The sequence below is a fragment of the Lampetra planeri genome, chromosome 12 (genome assembly GCF_965212315.1).
Source record: "Lampetra planeri chromosome 12, kcLamPlan1.2.h2, whole genome shotgun sequence".
NCBI classification, from domain to species: Eukaryota; Metazoa; Chordata; class Hyperoartia; order Petromyzontiformes; family Petromyzontidae; genus Lampetra; species Lampetra planeri.
In genome coordinates, this window is record NC_136118.1 from 4435644 (window position 1) to 4454960 (window position 19317).

Sequence of the window (19317 nt, forward strand, 5' to 3'; positions counted from 1 at the left end):
GTGTTGTTGTTATAGTGGCAGTACAACCCGTAGAACCGAGTTCAGTATAAGTGGTGAACATAAGTGTCTATGAGTGATATCTGAACCACTCCGAGGTCCTCCCACCCCCATACCTTTTTTTTACCAGTCCAGCATGATGAAGTACGGTCAAACAATGATACATAACATGATCAAATATATTGTCATCTCGTACAGAATACGTTAGTACAGTATATGTATTGTGTGTTCGGTTCCATGTTTGTCACTTATTATTGTAAATTCTTACCTAATTTATGACTTGTTTATTTCCGTAGTTAAATAATACCCGAAAGCTGTAGCTCCAGCCTCTTACATAATTCTTCATCTTAAAAATGCTATTATGCACCGTGTTAATTCTTAAAATATATATTGATTAATAATGTCATTCCAGTCCTGAATACGAAGTGAACCGTGTCGTGGATTCATTCACCAATGGGGAAAACGTCAAAATTAGTGGCACTGTGTGCTCACCTGGTGCGGTACTGGCCAAACTTGTTATACCAGAGCATTTAGCTTGAATAGCAGAGATTCAACAAAGGTCTCTGGAATTGTGTGGTTTATTATTTATAGATTTTCTTTACTATGCAATCGAGTGGTTTCTTAGCAACAGTAAAGAATCTCACTACATTATAACCAAAAAATTGTAATCATTACCTTTCCATGGATTGATAGATTTAGCTTGTGATGTTCTTTGTAATTAGTGTAAATGAATAAGTTCTGGTTGTCTGATGGATGTTGCAGAACATTCCACCTAAGCTTTCCCAACAAAAACAGTTGTTGCACTCATTTCAACAGCTCGCAAGCTTCTTAATTCCAGCAACAAAGAAGACTTCTCATTGGCCCTCATGTGATGAATGCTCACCACTCCCTTTCTCAACAGTCCGCGACATTTTCGACCAATGTCGGTCTTTAATTTGTTCTTGAACAAGTCGCAACACTAGGCACTGGTGAATGTCTGTTGAATATTATGGAAGGAAACTGTTATCGGACCCTGCATGAACCAAACATGGAAATCATTACTTTTCCATCAGAAATTTGGTAGTACTGAAGAATCTGGGTGTTTCTATTCACTGCACTGGTGTTTACTCTCTAAATGTATTCGGCAATGGTGATGCGTGACCAAAATGCATTGGCCCTATGTAGGATTCTGGCAGACAATGTGTGGCAAATGTGAATCCCGCTGTTCCCTTTATGGTCTTCTGATAACATTTGTAGCAGCCAATTGGCGCAGCTATTCAGAAATTCAACTTGTCATGGATTATTACATGAACTGTGCTCACATTTATCCTAATGCCCGCTGATGTGTGCTTAATTGCTATTCACATGCCATCCGCAATCAACTTTTCAACACAAGTGACATTGGCTGGAGTTGAGGCACCAACTGGCATACTTCTTCAGTCATTATCACAAACATGCTCACAACTTCTTTGTTCCAGCTATTCCACCCATTTATGAATGTTACCACAATTCATAGGCATTACTTTATTGCAGCTGCATTATTCAACATATTTCACTTGCCTTTACACCCACAGCAAAATAATAGCAGCTTATTGCACTTGTAATATGCAGTTGTGCAAAGGCACTAGCATATTGGATTACATGATTCGTCTGATGTAACGAAGCAACATCTGGAGAAAACAAAATTGCACACGGGTGCCTGGGTGAGGTGCAGTCAAACATCCCCCATGAACCAAATTCTGGGGTAAGTATTCGTCTGGCAGTGGGGAAAAAAGGACTGTTAAATTAGCCGTTTAGAACTTCCATCTGTGCGGACTTCTGATAGAAGCTCTCTGTGGACGGTGGTTCAATAGTGACGAGTGTGAAAGCATTGGTGCACTCGTGACTTGGGGACCAATCGCATTTCTTGTGTTTCAGCAAACTTGGGTGGGCCACTGAAACGAGTACTATACACATAATTTTAGACGGGTTTGCTCTGTATACATAGTTTTCACGTTGCTACAAACAAATAGTCTTGTTCTGTGAAAGCAAATTTGCGTCTCTTGTAGAGATGCCCTTACTTACATGTTGTGTTCTTTGTAGCTGTTTTAAATGTGTTTTATTAGAGAATGACTCAAGTTATTCATGGCCATTTTAGTTTCAACTCCTATTATCCGTGGGATAAAAACGGTCCAATTCTCATTATCCACCATTAACCTTGATTTCATTGTGGAGCAGCCACCTATTATCTACAAACATTGTTCACGGATAAGTTGAGTGAATCGGCAAATTCATCCTATCAACCACGTTAATTCAAAGGTCTTGACAGGCCCCCTATTTTTCCCCAGCATTCACTTCTGGCACCATCGCCATCCATCACGGTGCTGCACAAGAAGCGATTTCCTCGCTACGTCTCCAACGGTGCCTGTCCTCTGTATTGTTCTCTCCCTCGCTAGCCCAAACCGTTGTGCTATTACACAATCACACTCAAACTCAGCCGGGATATGGCCCAGCACGTCAATTATATCATCGTTGATCTTAAATAATCATCATCATCATCATCATCCTCATCATCGATCCATCATCAACATGCCATATGATTCGTATAGCGGATACATGGCAATAACACTTGCGCACTGATACTGTCTTGTATTATTCAGCTTTCTAAATGAATAATTAATTTAGGAGGAATGTACGTGGTATTATGCCAGACTTTAATAATACAATAAATTACTACAAATAAATGGTGTACACTGACCGTTGCATTTTTGTCGAGAAAAGCTATGGGTAATTGATTGCTGGGCCAGGTGGCAGGCACATGCCTTTGTGGTGTCGAGCCTGATCTGTATGTCTGCTCACGTGTACTTAGGAGTGAGCCTTGCCCGTACAGTATTTATCATATAAATTGGTCTCCGCATGGCGTGACAGACGGGCGGGCTGCATGGTCGACCCAGAGGGGATTAGACCCAGTATTTGATTTTGTGGGATTATTAGCACCCCTCCCCCAATTCCTGCAGTCGTGGTGTGTGATGTGACAGACTTGGGATGTTACGTGATCGCCCGATTCCCACCCCTGATTGAGCCTTCTGGTATGGAATTGAAAGCACTGAAGCGATACTTGTAGAACATGTGGGTGAGCTGCTAAGCCACACATTCTTAAAATATTTATTGAAAACATATCAGAATATGTTATCACTATCGTGATAAATCGTCCGTAGTCAATCCACTGCTGGATGATGGCCTCTCCAAGGTGCCGTCACCTCCCATGATGTTGCGATGTAATAATCCACCCAGCACTTGCACACAAATTGATGGCATCGCTCTGCCTCCTCGGTGAATGTGTCATCGGTGGCGAGATGTTAACTACCTCGCCTGGTATACAGGAGGTCGTGGGTTCGCTCCTGACCCTGACGCCTGCTGTATATTTGGAGTTTGCGTGTCTTTCTCCCCTTGGTCGCGTGGATTTTTCTCTGGGTCCTCCGGTTTTTCGCTGAACGTTTAGAAACATGCATTTAAAGTATATGGATGTTATAAATTTCCACATGAAAATCCACTTCAATGGGATATCATTGTGGCCAGGTCACTTCTAAAAAGTGTTGCACAGTATAGCTCAGTGGGCCTTACCTGGTAAAATTAAAATGGTTAAGTTAGTTATACTGTATTGTAATGGATACATTTTAGGTGGCACTGTACAGTATTTTTGATAGCATTTGGTCTCGACAGTCTAATCAGCTAGATTGATTGTTACATCGCAGAACCGTGAGAGATGGTGATGATTGGTGGGGAGGCCTTGATCCAGCAGAGTATTGATCATGGCTGACGATGATGACATACCTGTAAACCGCTTTTCAATGCCTACCTGATTACAGACCAATTCAGACCTTAATGGTCACACCGTGCCCTTATAAATCTCAACGTTCATCCTGCAAAGTCCCATCACAAGGGAGAAACACTAACAAATAGACAAAACATTTTTTGAACTAAATTTCCCTGTTCAAAAATACGGGTAAACGGTATGGGTTGACAGGTGTGTGATTATTCTCTGTATACTTTGGTATTTACACTAACACAGTGCCATAACAGCATCCACGAAGATGCAAGGATAACATTTCCAAGCGACACCACCACCACCACAAGATATTGAGTTGTAACGTCAGTGATGTCTGTATTCTTTAATAAGCAGTCGGGATTCAATACAGCCGCGAGAAACAGCGCGTGCAAATGGCTCGCATCCAAATGAGCAACACATGTACCCTCTCGGCTTCAACAACACAGAAGTCACTTTTTCGAGCACTGATTTGAACGAAAATTATTGCAGAACCTTTGACAGCGGTGGTGGAAAAAAACCCAGGTAAAATCTTTTTTTGCAGCTACTGCTCGAGACGAGCTAAACCGTCTGAATGTCTTGTGTGCATCACATCTGTATGCGCCATCTAGTGTTGAAAAAAGATCATTCACAGCAATACGTCTGCGCGGTACCGTACGGAATGTGTGAATAGCAAAATGTATAATGTACGCATACCTGTCAACCCCTTATCAGTGCCTACCTTATTAGAGACAAATTCAGACCTCATTGGTCACTCCCTTGCCCTTATAAATATCAACGTTCATCCTGCAAAGTCCCATCACAAGGGAGAAACACAAACAAATAGACACATGTTTTTGCCTGTATTGAAACGGATGTATGCCGTATGGAGCTGAACTCAATTTCCCAGTACAAGAATACGGGTAAACCGTATGGGTTGACAGGGATGTGTGCGTATCTAACACATCTCTCGAATGTTCAACAGAATTGCATTGATTAAATAGAGGCAGACAATAGCAGGTCGGAGTGATTTTGTAAATCTGGACTTGATCATGAAAAGTACTATATCGATGTGCCACAATAATACAGTTATTGTTTTACAATCAGCATTGTGTACTACCCGAACGTTACAATATCATTTCCGAAACATGGTCATGAACAACCCAATTTTTTTTTACAAAATAAACGGATAAGTGTGTACAAACGCATGGAGAAATGCACGCTTGGAATTTACACTGAGAGACAGAAATGGAATCGGAGAACAAAATCAAATTACCAGCATTTTAAAAAAACTGGACTTGGACAAGACATGTCTCTAAAAGCCATGGTGGCTGATGGACGAGAATAGTCACAAACTGGCAGCCCCAGGAATGGAACTTGTCCGTAATTACACATTTACCCGAGGAGATGGAGCGATAAAATCAGGTCGTGCGTGTGTGTGTAGGTAGGTGCTGGATGGATTGTTTCATCGCTGGATCGCCGTGGCTCAGGGAAGCCTTCGTATAGCAGTGGATTGACCTTGGCTGCTGATTATTGCTTTTGTGACCAGGACTTTACATGACGGAATGACACAAATGCACACCACGTTTTCTCATTGAAAATAGGTCAATTTTAAAACATCACTGTCCTGGTCACAAAAGAAAAGTTTGTGGGGAATAATAGCCATTTTCTGTACTTTTGAGGCATAAGCAATTAGGAAATTACACCTACTACCCAGGAACAAAAATAGATTTTTTTTTACAGTGTGATAGCAGTTCTTCAATACAGGACATTGACGTTTGTTGAAAAACTGTAGTGGCAAACTGCTCTTCTCCCCCACGCATCCTTGAATGAGATCTCTCATACAAGCACAATAACCATGGGTGGTCTCAGAGGGTTCATGACCCCACCAGTTCTACCGGTTGTACATTTTAATGAGGTTTCTTTTTCAGTTTTGGGAGTTGTGCTAGACAATCAAGATACGAGGGACGTGTAACAGTGCATTGATTAATCAATTCATATTCATTGCCAAGCCTTAATATCGATTCTTAAGCTCCCAATACGTGAATCAAATTGGATGTGTGTAAAAGAATCGATTACTGTTGCGTATTTTCAGTTTGTATCTGTTTGTATCTGTTTGTATGTACGTAATGGGCTTATGTGTGGCCTCTCCAGCCATTTGAGAAGGGTCATAGTCACCGCAGTGTAAAGGAAGACATTATGCATATGCATGGCTTCTGTAAACATATTGCAACATGAGTGGCCTTTTGAAGTATTTAAATTCGCGATAATAGTCCTCTATTGCAATCCCTACAATGACTCATCGCCAGGTGTTTGCGAGGTATGCGTTTTGTGTCAACATCTTGGACAACACAGGCGAAATACCATTAACTGTGGTTATTTATTGCCACGTGTTAGACAAACCTTTGGTCAATTTGGCCGGGGTTCCTTTCGGCTAGGTCCCCCCAATTGCAACACAACTTTTATGCTCAAAGGTTGTATCTATTTTACGACACTTATTGTGAACCCCGTTACAGACAAAGCTAATGCGTAAACGCTTTCAGTTGTACTGAAGTTGGATATCGTAAAAATAATTGATGCAGTACATACGAGAGGATTATATTCAATACCTTCAATTGAGACACGTACTTGGATTGCTAGGTAGGAAAGCATTACATATGCCAGCAAGATATCCATGCAATACATCAAATTTTTGTTTAATTAAGATTTATGTTAACCCTAGAATGACCTTCAAAAATTAGCAATATCCTTTGTATACAATCCATTACCGTACATTACAATACCCCAAGTTTTTCTGGTCATGGAAGCACAATAAATGAGTTGATAATTTAATATTCTTTGGAAAGATTATCATTTCATCTCCTCAGTGGATGCCAACTTGGACGCGTTCCATTCCTTGGCTGCGACACTCTCATTATTTCTGTATGTGTTGCTGAAAGAGTCCAAAAAACGTATTTCACATGAGTGTTAAGTACATTATACAGTACTCTTTAAGGTATTTATATAGGTACAATATACCATACCTGTGCAGTACAGTATTTGTGTAATGTACTGAGTCAAATATTGTAACTTGCGTCATATTGGCTAGAAGTCAAAATTGCAACCATTTGTCAATCCGCCGCTGGATGAAGATGGCCACCTGAGTTCGATTCCCGGCTACGGTTAACATCAGCGGTGAATGAGAATTAATCGGAACTGGGCCGTCGGCACCACCCTCCTTCACCAACACGTACTGATTCGCGTGGTGAAAAATTGTTCCACCACCACACTTGACTGACATAACTTTATCCAGCAGTGGACCGGCCAAGGGCTGTAAATACAATACTTGTACATCACTGCATGCAATTTTCACATTTAGAGATACTGTGGCTCAATGTCTGATAAGATAAAATACTTTACTGTGGTGTAAAAAGCAGCCTAAGTATTGTGCTGTGCCGGTACATTGCACACAAATGCAACGTTTCTGGCCACTTGCAATACCGTACAGTATTTTTGCACGACGCTCCAATCAATTTATTTTCCTAGTTGTTATAATTTGTGTATTGCTTTCACAATTTAGGAAAGTGGTCCGTTTGTCAGCGTGATCAATAATGATTTGCCTGCTGTTGGGCCTCATTGCATCCGTGGGAATGGGATGGAGTAGTGGTTCAGATGATCGAGCCGCACAGCTTGACAAGAGAAACGTTCCTTGGGGGGGGGGGGGGTTGGCTGATTTTTGTGCGCTGAAGTTGGGGAGGGGATTCAGCCGTTTTTTTAATAACCTATTATGGCAAAATGTATCCATTTCCAAAAAAAGATCCCGGTACAGTTAGTCCCCGACTTACGATGGAGATACGTTACGACGACCCCATCGTAAGTCGAAAATATCGTAAGTCTAAGATGGCCTCGTCTACCCAGGAGTCTTAAAGAATGGTGACAATTTAGCAAAACAGAGCAATTTACAGTACCGTACTGTATAAACTATATGCGTACAGTACATCCCGGCAGCGTCCCAACGTGTATAGTATTGTACCTCGTACGCTGCTGCGTTTGCCTGCAGCCTGAAATGTAAAATATTTTACGATTTTGTCATATCGCTATCGCCATCGTAAGATCGAAATATCGTAAGTCGGGGACTACCTGTATACACAGACTGGAATAAGTGCTGTAAGCGAATGACTATGAAGGCCCACATGGCACACAAAGTGTGGCCAGAAACAAGCAGGGCCCCATTTGTCTCCCCAGTAGGGAGGGGGTCTAAGTTGGAGGCTTGGGACCGGTTCAGATATTTACCGCTTAACTTAGACAAGCCCGATAATTGAACCCAGGTAGCCGGGTTAATAGCGCAGTGCGATAACAGCTACATGCATTACAACTCTCTGTATGTGTTAAGAAAGCTCACCCTTGATTTAATGACGAATAAAGGCATGACGTGAATTTGAATCTTCAAGCGAGTAAATGTTTTGTGCTGACACACAGCTGCAAATGCTCAGTCTTCAGGCTACTGTAGTGGTTTTGTGGATGTGAATGCTATATTACATTACTGTACTTTATTTAATTCGTCACTGAAGCTTCCTTCATTCATGCTCAAACATTTCCGAATAGTGTTAGGGCATCATGCAGCTGTGTAACCAATGTGTACTCTATTGGGTAAATGTTTACCTAGCGATCCGCCACACGATGGCCAGGTATTTGTCCCACAAAAGCTAATTTGAAGTTTGTAACTCAATGACTGAAAGAGTGGAATACATTTTAAACTCTCGAAATCTTTATTACCTCTGTAATAGCATTGGTTCTGTGTCATCGGATAATTTAACATAACTCTGATTAGAAAGATTGCACCTATTTTTTTCACAATGGTCCTTAATAAAGCAGTGTGTCTGGTTTATAGCTGCTTCGCCTTTTGAACCCTGACCGGAACCAATAAGCAATTTCCCCGGCAAGAGAAACAAATTGCCACCAATCCATGAAGGACCAGGCTTTCACACCTATTAAAATGTGAGTTGTACACAAGATGAGTTTTAAGGAGAATGTTAACTTCAAGAATGATATACTGTCGAGGAAAGCGGGGCTGTGCGATTATTTAAGTCGTCTATTACTCCAACAAATTATCATTTGGATTACTCCACTGTAATTGTATGACAATAAAATATGGAGGCAAACTAAATCTCGCCTCTGTTCCCACGTCTGTTGCTGGTTGGGTGGCGATTGGCGGCGGCTTGGTGACATCACAAAGGGTTATCAGCTGCGTCACACTGGGCGTGATTTGACTGATGTTTTGTAAGGGGTTTCCCACCTTCAGGAGGCAAGATATGTGGGGTGGCCGGGGGGAGGCCATAATTTTGTCTATTTTCTATAGAATTATGTGAAATATGTGAGTGCTAGAAAGCTTAACAACCAATGCTGTGATCATAATTACGACATTCGAGTAAACTTAATACTTTTGAAGCATGTACCTATTCATCCATCTTGATATTTCATCTATATTTTGGTGGTTACGCAAATTTATCAGCAAACGTGTGTTGTGGCCCATGCAAACTGCACCACGTCCATGCTCTGTGCTTGTGTGGCGTAGTCGATGATAGATCATTGCAAGATCACATTCACCACCACCCCCCATCCTCCTCTTCTCTTAGCCTTTGGTGAGTGTGTGGGTTGCCTTCACAAACATCCGTTTCATGCCATGGTCTAGAAAAATATGCTGCACATTAAAATGAGATATGCAAAAAGTACGTTTTAAAGGCTCAGAAAAAAAACTATTGGCAGCCACAACTCCCCCCCCAACCCCCATGGTTCCATGCGTGGCACCCTCCTTTCTCCCCGCCTCCACACGCCGTCGTTGAGAGTCGTGTGACCCACTTTCCTGTCCGCCTTTTGTTGTTTGTGTCGGTCGTCTTGGCTGCTGCTGCTACCCCCATCCCTCCCTCTACGCTCACAATCGCATAAGCTTCTAGCCAAGGCCGCTTTTAGAAAACCATTCAGCCGTGGCACTCTCGTGTGGAGTCTGACCCTGAAAGAAAGAGAGAAAATATTCATATATACAACTCGTTTGCTTTTCCTCTCGTTAGAATAAAAAAGGGAGATGCTCTCATGAAGGTGAAGGCAAATAATTTGTGGCGGCTGTCCTGTATTTGTTGTTGTGTCATTGAGACATTTGTCCAGCGCTTTTGATAGTGCATTTCCAATCGCATTTGGTTGGAGTTGTTAGAAGAGTTTGGGTAATACGCTGCGCTTTGAACCTGACGGACATGAGTTCGATCCCTTAACATGGTCGTGAATCAATCGCTTTGACTGGCGTGACATGGGGAGGGCCAGCGGATTCACAAGGGGCTTTAAAATAATATTGGCATCTCGCTTTTTGTTTAACAAGTAATTTTAGCCTTATAAACGTGCTGCCATGTTCCGTATGTGTGTATACACACAAAATAAAGCACAGTACTGTAAAGCCACTGAACCAACTAAGAAGAGCTTGTGTCTTCGCCCTTTGAGGAACAAACTATGGTTACCTGCTCACATCATTACAAATGTATCATACAACTGGTTGTGGTTATTGCCACTCAAACCTGTGGCTGGCTGGTTCACACAACTAGCCATCGGCACAAATCTACATTTCTCCCCCATATATAATTATCATCATATAAATAGAGGCAACATTAAAAGTGGAAGAGAGAATTGTGGTGAGCGTTTAATTTTTATAAATATTGGACACAAGCTTGGGATCAGGGCACGGCAAAAAAAAAAATTGTTCCACGCAGACGTAACATCGCTTGGACATGAGCAAAAGGCACCACACACACACAATCTGTGGAGGCCCCGTGTATTTATCTCTAACCAAACCACACTTGTTTACTTTGTATGGGGACGTTTGGCTTGTTGGTGGCCACGGCATGGGATTGGCTACACTAAAGGGGGCGGTTATACAACAGTGTGTTGTTGATTTACCCCCTTCCACAGCTGTTTTATTTCTGTCACAAGGCAGAGCCGAGCCTGACAAGAACAGTCTTCAAGCGAGTCATATGCTCTTGATCATTGTGTTAAATTTGAAGGTGAACCTTGGATTGGTTTGCCATTCTTTACTGACGTCTTTGTGTTCGGTTTTTGTTTCGCAAGGTATTCCGCGTACAATATTACCAATGGGTCATACGTATGACGGGTTCTCCTTGATAAAATGTATTCGATCTAACTTGTTAATTACCACATAGCGTTGTAGTGCCGTAGATTTGTCATTATGGTGCTGTGTTTAAAACATACAATGCAGTAATATAGTTCAAAGTGATGGGATAGAGTGGTGGTGCAACGGTTAGCGTTATACCAGCAAAACCGAGTCACAATTCCTAACCACAACTCAAATCAGTGGTGAATAATATTTTAATTCGTCCAAGGGTCCCTTCTCTTCTCCGTTCACCAGTCTGCACTGACCAGCGTGGTGAAGTATGGTCAAACAACCCCAATGCCAGTCACGACATGAGGCATTCATCCAGCAGTGGTTGGCAAAGCGATGCACACTATTATTGGGGACACTCGTTATAAAGATTACATCGTGAGCTCCGCAGGATGAGATACATTATTTTACTTGGAACTTTGTTACTTAAGGCTTTGATAAAAAAAAATCCCACAATTGGACTAAATTCTTGTGGACTGATTGACGATGCAAGACATGAACATTTGTGTTCCCCCCTTTACGCGAAATGTTTTGCGTTTGCAGGGTTTGTTTGGAATCCACTTATTGTTGTACAATCGGCCACGCGTCTTGAAATTCCTTGGGATAAGGCAGCAGCAGCAGCTACAGCACGTGATTGTTTCACCGTCTTGTACGAGTACAGTATCGATTAAAAGGACATGGATTTTAATTTGTTGCTAGTGTTTCCGAAGACGCGTTTGGCCGATGCTGCAGTAGCAGCAGCAGCAGCAGCAGCGGAGACGTATGTTTTCCTCATTAAAGTTGTGAAAGTTGCTTGTGGCGTGGGAAGTCCGGAGATGATCAAAGGGGTTATTGAAGCCGAGTATGTCATTTGTCATGATAAAATGCTGTACCAAAGATGGGTAACAACGTAACATCTGGTCCACTCCTGTTGAGCACCAGTGAGTGGCTTTATAATGTTATTTAAGCCACAAAAGTGGATATGCTTTTGTACTGAGGGGGCCTCACTCTTGTTGCAGTGCCCCCCCACACGCTTTCTGTTTATTTCATCATTGTGGACGCATGTAAAAATAGACATTGTGAATAATGTGTCTGATGGGGATTATCCATTTTTTTCTGACCACATGTGTTACCAACGACTCTCATGCCACTCACTTTCTCAAAGCACATTGCCCAAAATTCCTGTGGTACTGGTATTCCACACACTCCCGCGAGACTACAGTGCAGTGCTGCTAATTCTTTAATAATGTACAGCCCTCTGTCAATATGCTGCTTGGATGAAGGCCTACTCATGAGGGGGGAGATTATTTAATGTTAAGTTTAATATGCTGAGCAATGCGGATGTGTAACTACGAGTAGTGTTTGAGAGTTCAGTTCCGTTTTTAGTAACGCTTAATTCGCACTACTGGATTGCCCTTATTCCCTAAAACGCAGATATTGTACGTTGATTACCACACCACATCGTATTTCTCAGTGTTTGACAACACTGAATTTAGTTGGTTCGCTGATAACAACTCCTGTACCGTTGTCAACATTCACACGCGATTACGATTTAGTCGTGGTTGGGGGGGAGGAGGTCACAGGTCAGCTTAAAGAAGAATCCCTTCACCCGAGTTCAAGCTCAGCTGGTTGGTCACAGCAGCATATGCCACCGCCACTGGGTGTCCTTAATTGGCTGACGTGTAAAGACCGCAGTACGCGCACGCGGTGCCGGTTGTGACCCTTTGTTTTGTTAAAAGAGGGCAGGATGTGCGGCAGCGACTGGGGGGAAGAGCTTGTTTCCTGTGGAAATTGGAGCAGGGGGAGAAGAGGCAAATCATTGGCCGCAGCTGGGATTGTTTGAATACTTGTTCCATCATGATGTCTCTTCCCACTGACCCCCCCACCCACCACCATGGTAGAGGTTGGTGTGGATATGGTCTTGTGTGCAAAGGAATTGGAAGTGAGCTGTTGTGGCTTTTACATCTGGATTGATAACTTATGTCTTTAAGAACAGTTTTTTTGTGTGATTTTAGTTTGTTTTGGCCCCCGCCCCGCCGCTCACACATCCGTTTAGCGTGCTGGGCTAAGTACGGTGCGAAAGAAGTTCAACATACATCTTAAGTACGGTATCATCCGTTGGATTTCAACTACACTATGCAGTATATAGTAGTCGTTCATTACAGTGTTTTGATTTAATATCTGATTTGTTACAAAATGTGAATGAAACTTCATTGAGTGCTGAAGTGGAACGAGTAAGTCAATTGCAGGGCTGCACCTTCACCGTTTCCTGGACTTTATTTACTCAGAGCTTGCAAAGTTCCAAGATGAATATCGTGTGAAAGCGGGCCCTGCAGGTGGAGTAAGATCAATTCGTTGTGGCGTGAGGCATTTGAGTCTGAACGGGGAGAAGCATCGGATCAGCTGGCAGCGTTAAAATACAGAACTCCTCTTATCTATGGTCATATGACCCACATCCTATTATTCAAGGCAACTGTAAGGTCCATGAAAACTCCTATTATCTGTATTGCTATTTATTCCGATTATTGAAAGATATCCAGGATTTACCCACACTGAAGATGCTTTCAAATGCTCACACATTTTCTGTGGATAAGGGGAGTCACGTGACAATTTCATCCTATTATCCGCGATTGTTTTACCCCGTGGATAATTGGAGTAAAATCGTGGATAACCCCACGGGTGATAGGATCTGCGATATTGTTCCCCCATATCACCTCGGATATGTGAACGTCTTGTATATAGATACACACACTTGTGAAATGCTGAGAGTAGATATTGAGTGTGAGACTTGAAAGGACGACTGTGGGCTTTAGGTTTTTGTACTAGGGTAACTTATCCCCTTTTGTGTAATGTCAGAGCATTGGACACACAGGCGGGGATAAAAAAAGCAAACAAAAGTTCATGTAGTCGGTGTGGTGTACAGTGTTTGTGGTGAATAGGAAACTTGAACACACGTTGATAGAGGTGACCTAAGCTGTCACTAGGCATGATTTAAAGTGTGCAATCCACGTGATGACACAGTCACAAACAATGCAGGCCCGTGAAACTGGCCAAGCATTGAACACCTGTAATGACAAGGGATTTACAGGCTTAAATATAAGTCTCTGCAGATGTGACTTAGCCATTGTTATTGAAGGAATAATTACCGTGTCAAGATCCTGCACTGTAACGAGATAAACACACGCGGGCATTTTAAAATAGTTGTTTAACCATTTCCAGGATCCTGCATAGTACAGTACAATATTGGAGATGTAGTGTATAAATGTAACCGTATTTCATTCTGCTGTAGAGAATAGTGGGTTTATTTATTTTATAGACAGAAAGAGACACAGTCGGTCATATATGGAGAGTAAACAAAACAATTATAAAGAATTGAGTCTGGACTGGAATGGAGAGTGGGAAAGGGAGTTCCAGACTATGTGGTCGTCAGTGGGAACACAAATGACCTGCCACTGAGCGAAGGTTGACTGGGAGATTCGACAATTGGTATGATTGCAAATACATTATTGAGTGAAGAACTTCAGTGTATCAACTTCTTACATGTAACTTGACACGTTTTTTTTTAACAATGCATTTCAGGTATGACATTAAACTTTAATATGTTGCTTAATCATGGTAACACATCGAAGCCTAAATTGAATACAGTACCATATGCTGTCTCTGATTGAGTCATGAAATGACCTCACCGTTTCACCAAAAAACATTTTTATGATCGATTGGAACGAGCCATTTGCTGCCTTTCTACCTGTGCTCCTGTGCGAGGTTGCGTTACGTCAGCTAATAATGTGTTCTCCGGACATTAGGAGTGAAGTCATAAATCGGCCACAAAGGTTGGATGAGGTTGACGACGTCACCGCGTTTTGTGATCGATGCGGTTTGCCATATACCCCTTGGTGCCTCCGTGAATAGCTCACATTAAAGGATCAAGTGGCTTACCGTTGCTCTTTGGGTTACGTCCATGCACATACGTCTTTGCAGCAGACGATTGATGAGAAACACCACTCTGTCAATTAGCTCTACAGCATTTCCCGGCACTGTTTGCAGTGAAGGCAGAATAATGAAGAAAAAAATAATGAATAAACCCCATCAGATGAAGTATTGTGGTTCCATTAGCATTTGATGGTGCGCGCTCAGGGTTGTGTGTCTGCTCGCTTTTGAAGTGGAGCTTTGTGTTGTGGATCGATCCTCCCCTGAGATGTATTTCACAGGAAACCTCAAGAGTGGGGCTCGGATTGCTGCTTGTTGTGCTTGGCCAGGGCGCATAGTGCTGGGCCCACGATGAGGGAAAGGGTTGCCGCCACCGTGTTATTGGTTCGTGCGGAATATTGTTAGCTTTGGATTGTGTCTGCCTGGGTGGCGGTCATAAAAATCGTAGGATAACAGGAATACGGAAAGCGCGGTGGGTCTCCTGGGTAAAAAGGGGAAGGAAATTTTACGTGGAGTAGAGCATTGGTAGGCAGCATCACATTAAATGTGAATCGGTTGCTTTACAGCTGTTGCGTTATATGACGCACATCATTTGGAAGGATGTTTGAATGTAAAATTGTAATCAAAATATCTCGGCTTTTGGTTTTTACCGTATGTGAAACATTTCAATGTTTCCATGTTACCGCTGGCAATAATGAATGACTCAATTTCAGCATGAAATATTGTAATGTGCCGTCTCGCATTTATCATTAACTTCGGAAGCATTAATCAGTATGTTAAGCATTGCTTGACATCAGCACTTTAAATACTTATTACAAGGTTCAACAGATTGCATTCATTTGCATGTATTGTGTTCAAGTGCAAGTCATTGTTTTGTTTAAGATATGTGCAGGAACCCATGTCTCTCGGGTCAGATTAAGCAGTGATAAATCAGTAAAAAATATTCTGGCCGCTTCCGATAATGCGTTTGTTTTGGCAACTAAACATCAATGCAAGTACAGTATTTATGTTGAAATAAAGCACTGGATATTACCATGGAGTTCAAAATAAAAACATGCACACACAACATTTAAAGTTGTATTACTGATCAAGGAAGGTAAATCATGCATATGCATGGATTCTGTCATCCTTTTCAATATACATGTACAAGAGTTATCTCGAACACATGTTACAGAGTGACAGACCGAGAGCTAATGCATACATTCTTTCAACCTTCGTCGATGAGCGTTAAAAACCAAACGACAGCGACGATGCCTCTGACGGACGTGCATTGCGGTTGTCTCGCTCAGGTCTGCGTGGAGTTTGACGGGCTGGACTGGGACCGCAGGGAGTGGTTGCGCGTGTACGACGATGAGTGCTCAGCCTTCCTGGTGGAGCACGCGCTGGTGTGGGCGCCTCGGACACAGTTCCACGAGCCCTCCGAGACGTCGCCAACAGCCACGCCAAGTGCCCAGACGCCTGCTGCAGAGGCCGATGCTTGCCAGAGGCCCTGGCCTGCCCTAGTGAGTAAACCCCCATCTCCACCTAGACACCCAGTCACCGGACACGTGGTTTTTTGTCTTAAATGTTTAGATGTCGCCTTAGTAACCCAGCCTTAAGATTGTAAACGCAGTGGTTGTATTTCTAAATGATACGTAAAAAAAAATGTTTTTTGGACTCATTACTTTTAAAATGTATTCGAAAGCCTAAATATTGAAGGAAAATTTAAGCTAAATCTATAAACGTCATTTTTTGTCTGTCTATCTGTCTGTGTGGCCGACACTTGCTCAGGATTTGGCTCGCGAACCTTGGGGTTTATGTTTAAAAAAACTACTCAGGTATCACGCCATGAAACCCGTGGTGAGCCAGCGCTATTCCGATTTCACGTCCGTCGCCTTTAAAGTAGTTTAATTAGCGATTTAGTGCTGATTTTGGTTATTTATTTATTACGTCGCGCCTCTACCAAGTCATACGCGTTTGGTGGGGGTGAGGGGGGGAATTCTTTTTCGTGTGGACACTGTGCAAGGTAACACACGCACAGATTTACAGCTCCCTTAAAACATTGATTACCATGACTGTTTACTCATTACTATTCCTTTTATGAAATATTTAATGACAGGGATTCACCAATGTTTGATGATCGTTACCCTAAGTAACACGATTTTATCCCTGATTACTTAGTGCTACTTTGAAATTGTTATATACAAAATGTATATTATTCCCCACTAACTTTGCTTTAGCGACCATATCTTTATGTGAAGACATAACATTTATGCACACGTTTTCTCTTTGAACATAGGTAAATTTCTAAATATCACTGTCCTGCTCACAAAAAACAGGTTTGAGGGGAAGAATAGCCTTTTTCTGTACTCTTGAGGCATAACCAGCCACGTAACCGGTCCTGAGCCTCCTTGACGTCGAATCAGCTTCAACTGAGACCCTGCTGCGATGTTTAGTAAACATCGACAGCGGGGACTAACAATTTTTTTCTCCATTTTGTTACACATAATTGCATTCTCCTAAACACGTAAAATTCATACACAACTACTTTTCACATACATTACACTTTTCTGTATCTGTGTATGTATATGTTATGTTTTTAACAGGAGTTTTAAAATCTCTTTTTCGGTACTTCCCACGAGTATACTATAAGTTGGTAAAGACGCAGCTCTGTTATTATTTGCTCACGTCACTGCTGGAGGAAGGGCCTGCACCAAAGAGAGCTCTAGAAATCTCCCTCTAGTCTAGAGGGTATTTGGCACACTCTCCTTCCATGCTGGCCATATGTCTGACAAGGGTTGAGATTACCCACACTATACCCCACCACACTCGACGTGCTGAGCGACCAACAGTGATGTACTCGATTATACTGCTGGCGAGACATGCGGGGGTGCGGGGGTTAAATGCCGTGCCGGGAGAAAGAATATAACCGGTAACCTCTGGTTTAAATATCCATAATGATACCCATTGCATGATGGCAGCAAAGTAAAAGAAGAGTAGAATACATCGTAGTTGAATAAATGTGGACCTTTGCACAGTGTAGTGTGCACTTATAAGGTTTGCTCAAGGAAGATGTTTGTGCCATTTAGCAGTGTGCGGGACTTTTTTCCTGGAAGCTACTTTTTCTGGCACTCACAAACTCATGCCATGATAAATGTTTGGCATGGCAGCACTTGCATGATCTCTTCCGCCAAATAATGTACGGTTTATTTCTTATTTTATAGTTATCATTTTGAAACTTTTTTCGCAGGAAATTAAAAAAGGCATTATTATTATTTTAAGTGTATTTTGTATTCGTTTTCAAGTGACATTTTTGCACGTTAATAATTGTCTACTTTAGTAGCCAAAGCTGTATGCTAAACCCAACCTGTTCTCAATGTTTCCGCGTTACTTCTAAATCATGTTTTTGTTGAATCTTGATTGTTTAGTTTCTATAAATATTTTTTCACCCCTGGTACACCTCGGTGAAGAGGAATATTATAATGTAAGACAAATGAACAAGGGATGGGAAGGGATGCCAGGATGGAAGTCCCCAACACGGACAAAGAGGGCACGGCTCAAGATGAGCAGCGGGTTCGAAAGAAGGAGCGCCAGGCATGGAGGGGAGGAGGGGGAGGAGAAGCAACGACAGTGCCCAAGATGTTGGGTGAAGAGAGCGTGATGATGAGAGAGGTGGGAAGAGAGAGAGAGACAGAGAAGGAAAGTGCAAGCAGACGTCGTGAGTTGCATCGATGGAGCAGCATCTGTTTTCACAGGGGGTGCCGGGAGGGATTCAGAGTGGCGGTGGCTACACAGAAGTCACATTTACGGGCGGCTTGAGCTGATTATAGATCTTTAGATTTTAAACTACATGCGTGATAAGGAGAAGTGATGCAATAAAGCGATAGGTTGGTTCATTTCCTGAAGCGCAAACACCATGGCATGTACTCATAACTAGCTTTGTCCATCACAGGCACCTTTTTGAATATTTTCATATCCCCATCTTGGTTCTTAAGATGACTCACCGGCGAGGGTTTGTTTTGGTTGGAATTACCTCCACTATTGAATGAAATAAAAACTTAAACAGAGTACAGTACCGTAATGGTTTAAAATGGGGTGCATTCCTTTTATTCAAGTCCTTTTGAATGGCGTTTACCGTGCATTGTATATATGAAACGTGCAAAAGGAGAGACGGTATACATTACTGCATATTATACATTCATATTTAATCATGAGAGGACATCCACACTCAGTATCGTTGTTTAAGAATATGGAGAATCTCAAAATGCTCTAAAACGATTGCTATACCAGTAGAAGAAGAAAAAGTGCTGCAATGGATACTGGACAGCATTGCTTTTGGGTTGGCAAGATAGCTCGCTCGCCCGTTAAGGGCCACGTGTATGTAACATGCTACACACAGTGCTCTCTTTGTGTCTGATAACGGCTGTGTTTTTGGATACCTTCCAAGCTTTTCCCTTCTTGAGTACGCCATGTGACCCTGCTGGCTGCAGTTGCCCCATGTGCGGCTACTCTTTGTGTATTATATTTGCTA

At 42.3% G+C, this 19317-nt stretch overlaps 1 protein-coding gene across 6 annotated transcripts in view; it reads left to right on the forward strand.

The window, feature by feature from the left end:
- LOC144721545 (putative JmjC domain-containing histone demethylation protein 2C) overlaps positions 1-19317 on the forward strand; it is a 131323-nt gene that overhangs the window by 45357 nt on the left and 66649 nt on the right. For all 6 annotated transcript variants that reach the window (XM_078599229.1, XM_078599232.1, XM_078599235.1 and 3 more), the window contains exon 2: positions 16097-16309. In XM_078599229.1, the coding sequence (XP_078455355.1) occupies positions 16097-16309 (213 nt within the window). The remainder of the gene's footprint in view (positions 1-16096; positions 16310-19317) is intronic.